The 6,000-nt window shown below is 40.3% G+C and overlaps 1 protein-coding gene across 1 annotated transcript in view; it reads right to left on the bottom strand.

The window, feature by feature from the left end:
• Positions 1 to 5,459, bottom strand: part of LOC134794399 (uncharacterized) — a 75,099-nt gene extending 69,640 nt beyond the window's left edge. Inside the window, exon 1 of the mRNA XM_063766210.1 lies at positions 5,006 to 5,459. Within this exon, the coding sequence (XP_063622280.1) occupies positions 5,006 to 5,357 (352 nt within the window). The 5' untranslated portion in view covers positions 5,358 to 5,459. The remainder of the gene's footprint in view (positions 1 to 5,005) is intronic.
• Positions 5,460 to 6,000: the final 541 nt, after the last annotated feature.

Here is a 6,000-nt window from a genome sequence, read left to right on the forward strand (position 1 = left end):
ATATCTTTTCAAAATTATTGTATATATTGTGAAAAGTTAATGTGTATCTATGCCCCTTTTTTAGGGTTTCGTAGTCACCTAGAAACCCTTTTTAGGGTTCCGTACCCAAAGGGTAAAACGGGACCCTATTACTAAGACTTCGCTGTCCGTCCGTCCGTCCGTCCGTCCGTCCGTCTGTCACCAGGCTGTATCTCACGAACCGTGATAGCTAGACAGTTGAAATTTTCACAGATGATGTATTTCTGTTGCCGCTATAACAACAAATACTAAAAACAGAATAAAATAAAGATTTAAATGGGGCTCCCATACAACAAACGTGATTTTTGACCAAAGTTAAGCAACGTCGGGAGTGGTCAGTACTTGGATGGGTGACCGTTTTTTTTTTGCTTTTTTTTTCGTTTTTTTTTTTTTTGCATTATGGTACGGAACCCTTCGTGCGCGAGTCCGACTCGCACTTGCCCGGTTTTTTCTTATAGTTTTGCCATGTCTCTCTGTCCAATGCTTTGCTCCGTGATCGTTAGTGCTAGAAAGCTGCAAGTTGACATGGATACATAAATCATGCATTGTGACAGAACGGTAGGTAATATTAAAACTATAAAAATAATAATTGGGGTACCTCCTATGCAAAATGTTCTTTTGTGTGGGGTATCGTTGGATAGGTCTTTCAAAACAAATAATGGTCTCGAAAAACCATTTTTTGATATAGTTAATATTTTCGGAAAAAATCGCTGCGAAAGAAAAATAAATGTGCCCCCCCAATTTTTGAACCATGGGTCCAAAAATATGAAAAATAAAAGTGAAACAAAAACTTAATAAATAATTTCAATGAAAACTATGGCAAACATGACCGGTTCAGTCGTTTTAGAGTCATTGCCTTCGAGCAACACCGGCTTCCGACACATCGGAAGGGAGGGGCCCAAGCGATATCTCACCGTACAAATCTTTCTGCCATTTTTCGCGGGGGGAAAGGTGCACACAGTCGCACTTCTCACACACTTACATACAAAATCCAATCTGTAATGACGACACAAATACATAGAAAATGACACACGTCAAAGACAAATCTTGCAAACCTCGATCTCTTTTTGTGTACGGACGAGTGACAAGTGTCACAACACGCACACTAACACATTTTCGTTGAAGTATGTTATTGTATTCTGAGCGATGAGAAGTCGGATTTGTCGCTCGACCGATCCGCAATTTGTACTGAGCGAGCAAAATCGATAAATCCAACAATTACATGAGACTAAAATATAATAATTGTGTTTGAATGTAATTAAACGTATGATATGTAAAAAAAAATATTACAAGTGAAATGTAACACTTTCTTTTTGTAAATTTGATGTCCCCGACCTCTTTTTATAACAAAAAACCGAACAAACAGGCATTTTTGTGCAGCAGTGTTCACGCGCGCGTCTGGACTCGGTCTAGTGAAAAATCCAAGTGCAACTAGTTTTATTACCCGCGCTAGATTAGATTGACGCGCTAATCTTGTACCTCGGCAGAGGGGAAATAGTGCGAATGCCGCCTCCCTTCCGTGTTGCTCGAAGGTCATTGCAAAAAATCTTCTTTTCTTAGTGAAAATACGTACAAAATGGTAACTACGAAACCCTACACTGAGCATGGCCCGACATGCTCGTGGTCGATTATTTAATAATAATGTCTTTCCCATCACGGAACAATGGTGTTCCGGACCTTTGGGAGGCGTGCGCGGAGCCGAAGCCAACACGTAGAGGCCCTTTTGACACTTTAATGAAATGTAAGGGGTACACCGAGCGGATGCTGCCCTTGCCCGTGTCATGGGACGCACGCAGAGGCAGCACCCGCCAGGGTGTAAGGGCTATTGAGAGTTGATGGAATCTAAAATGAACTAGGTTATTGGGTGAAAGCGATGGACTAAGTACTGAGCTATGGGGTAAAAAACCGGACGCCTGCCTAATAAAACGGTATGCAATTTTATTTCCGGCAGACGGTGACTCGCCCTCACAAGATGGGCCCCCACAAAAAGCGACATCTAGGATGGCTCAAGGGCAACACCGGTGTGAGCGGCTCAGGGGTGTCGAGAGGTGTGCGCCGCTTTCTACCCAGTGGCTGTTAACAGCCACTGTGCCAACTCGCGTCTTATGCATATTTCACTTCCACCCCTGGAGCTTATAGCTCTAACGACTCCACTCTGGCCGGCCGGCTAAGGCAAGCCAGAGGCAGAGAATCCTGTTCCACCCACCCTCCTTGCGGGTAACAGAACTCCCCAGGAGCACTCGGGTACGTGAGGTCGCTAATCCCCAACAGCTCGCCACAAGCTGCCCTGCGTTGACTGATTGCACTGGTAAAACCAGCGGGCGATGGGGTCGTCACATCCCTACGCCTACAATAATTATTATTACTTGGGAGCCAATAATCTAATACTATACAATTTTTTAAAAGCTATTCTGCTACTCATATACATAATAATTAAAAAAAATCGAAACAAATCAAACGAAGGGGCAGAGCTGTGGTAAGTGTACATCAAAATGGTTATTCTTTTTCTATAATTTTAATATGCAGAGAGCAAAATGAAGACTACGTTTGTATGCAGAAGCGGTCAATCTGTGGTAAATGTACCTACATCAAAATGGTTTGTTTTCTATAATTTTAATAATCAGAGAGGAAAATGGGACTACGTTTTTATGGAGAAACGGTCACGTGACATCGTCCCCTTTCGTCTTATGGCTAAGCAATCAACGGCTTTAAGCAATATAGTATCCCATATTTGAAAAATGAAAAAAATGAAAAAATGTTTATTTGTTAACACAGAGGGTACAGGTGTAAAGGTTGAAGTCTTCTAGTAAGTATAAAATACTTGTGACAGAAGACTCCGCTCTTCCATAATATCTAGGGCTTAGAACTTAATTAACAAATATAGGTAATATACAATATTGTTATCTAAGAAAAAATAATATAATTAACTTAATATTGGGAATATTAACTAATTAGCTACTGCTATTTCTAATACAATTTAATTAGTTTTGTTTTGAATAAATTATAATCTAGTACAAAATATCCTAAAAATGTTTGTGTGTGTGTGTGTGTGTGTGTGTGTGTGTAAATAAAAAAATATTTACTTCAAAGTTCATTGTCTTCGAGATATTTGGCATCAAGGTTGAATAATTTTAGGTGTTAATTAGTTTAAAATAAAAAAGGCTCTAAAAACGTGTTTAGCGTTTTTAGAGACGTCAAAGACGAACCCAAATAGGTATGTAGATTCGTATATGTATATTAGATCTTTCACAGCAATCGAGATACGAAAAAAGTGTTTTTTTAGACAATGTTTAAAAAAATCATAAAAAAGAAATATTCATTTCTTTCAAAATCCGGTAGACAAAAATAGAGAGAAAAGATTGAAGAACCGATAGCCGTTTGCCTTATAATTCTATCTGTAGTGCAAAAGTAGGAGATACGATTCAAAACTTGTCAAAAATCGATGAAAACCTCGGATAGCCCCTTAAGGTAAGCATATTAGAGCTATTCAACGATCGAAGGGAAGGGTTGTTGTTTTTGGGAAAGGGTGGTCAGGTTATTGGTATATATATAATAGCTGTTCTTCCGTGGCGTATTTTTCCCAATTAGTATTTTGATTACATAAGACTTTACGGTAGCAGTAGGTTAGTAAATCGGGCTTGCATTACAAATACAACATTTTATTATGATGAAATATGCAATGCGTACCTACCTAAGCGTAACACGAAACATAATTATGATTTGTTGTTCGCTTATTTTATTCAATGCCTATTATTAATTAAATCACATTTTATTTGCAAACTGATCTGGTAATTACTGATTCAATATTATGGAATAACAAACGATTTGTAACTAATAATACCTAATTATGCTAAACTGATGCTGGTAAACCCTGTACATTGTGACTATGTAATCGGCAAATGCACATGCGTTGAGCACAAAGGCCGCTACGACAGGCAGCAATGCTGTACATATTAAACGGATCACAGGTTGCGGTGAACCTGTGCACACGCCGCCTATTACGTGGGACTATATACTAGCTTTTGACATTTGCCGCCTATCCGCACTCGACATGCCCACTTAATGTCCTGCAGCTCGTTCGGATGTCTGTTATGACGGCTACACATTTCATTGGGAGATGATTGCAGTAGGTCTGTTCTCTAATGCGCATTTAACATTTCAATTTTAGTGATTGCGTCTGCTCATGTACACTAGAACACATTTGTGCGAATGCAGTGAACTTATATTTAAGCATAATATATTGTAAGTATTAATATTGATTCTTGATTTCAATTGATTTGCTTTTCAACCTTATTAAACAGGAAATAGGTGGCTTTCTGTAATAAGAGTATAAAATATTAGGTGTATCATGCTACGCAAAAGTACCAAAATGTTTTAATTGTTGTATTGTAGAAATTACAACAACCACAATAACTAAACCAGTACTAAATGTCTAACCTGTCAAAGAATGACAATATGGCGGACGAATGTTTGAAATGTAGTAGTAGTAGTACTGAACTGTTTATTGTACGAACCTTATTTTAACCGAAAACCGAAATGTCACCGTATTTATGAATTATTTCGCTTAAAAATTAGTTTTTTCTTCGCAAGTGTGATGAAAAACATTGTGTAACTCCGGTGGTAAGAATATTGCATACCCCCTCCCCCCCCCCCCACGTTGCACAATGTACTATAACTACTTTCTCACGTATCTTTTTCTATCTATAAAATGAATTAGCAACAATGTTCTAAAATGTCCAAACGCAGAGAAGTAGCGAAACTAATCCTTTAAGTTTAGTTCTTTAGTCTCAGAAATACAAAACAAAAATAATCTATCCCAGGAGATGCACATCCCACGATAAAGACGTGCCTTTGAGCGTGTTTAAGATTAAGCTTTTTATTTCTTTTAGACTAGTCGACTAGGCGCTATTGAAAGATCGTTATTTTATGATTCTACACCGTTGTTATATCAGCAACATCACTAAAAATAAGTAAATTCTAAACTTACCAATTTGGGGTACATCATAAGGTCGACTGGATCGCGAAGCTCGTAGCATCATCTGATTCGCGATCTCCGAAGGGAGGCGCGGAGCACGTTTAGACCAGGCTCGGTTGCGTCGTCGTTCTTTGTGGAGAGCGCCAGCGGGTAGAGATGGTGGGACCTGGTGCGCCGGCGCTGGCACCGGCGCGGGCGCTAGCGCCGCCGACTCAGGCTCGGGGTCGAAGAGGTCGTGCAGGGGCCGCGCGTGCGCTAGCTCGCGGTCGCGCGCTCCGCGCCACTCCGCTGCGTACCGGCGCGGCGCAGTTTCGGCCGCCGAGCGCAGCGTCAGCGCCGCCAACACCATGCAGTACACCCGCATGCTGTCACCCACCTCCCACCACTCGCGCGTACTAAGTACACAATCTACGCACACCCCGTGGGCGCACGCCCGACCACATTATAGAGTTTTATCGCAGGTCGGGGCCGGATACGTTACTGTCTATTTGTAATTAGCGTAGGCAGACCTGAAACAACACCAAAAGTTCTATAAGATATTAATACAATTATGTTATGCTAATATTAAATTATTATTATATGCTTTTGGCACATGTTTCTAAAATATATTGTCAGTTACTTTGCTATGCTTTGTTCATCGGTGGAGGTCAGAATTGACAGGCCAGCATAACTGTTATGATAAAATAAATAAATAAATCAATATTTTGGGACAATCTTACACAAATCGACCTAGTTTCAAAGTAAGCTCAATAAGGCTTGTGGAAAAAAGAACGCCGAAAAGTCCCGATGATTTTTCATTTCAAGAAGGTAGGTCCTATATATAAAAAAAGCGCTGGTGGCCTAACGGTAAGAGCGTGCGACTTTCAATCTGGAGGTCGCAGGTTCGAACCCAGGTTCGTACCAATGAGTTTTTCGGAACTTACGTACGAAATATCATTTGATATTTACCAGTCGCTTTTCGGTGAAGGAAAACATCGTGAGGAAACCGGACTAATCCCAATAAGGCC

Source organism: Cydia splendana, chromosome 10 (genome assembly GCF_910591565.1).
Source record: "Cydia splendana chromosome 10, ilCydSple1.2, whole genome shotgun sequence".
Classification (NCBI taxonomy): domain Eukaryota; kingdom Metazoa; phylum Arthropoda; class Insecta; order Lepidoptera; family Tortricidae; genus Cydia; species Cydia splendana.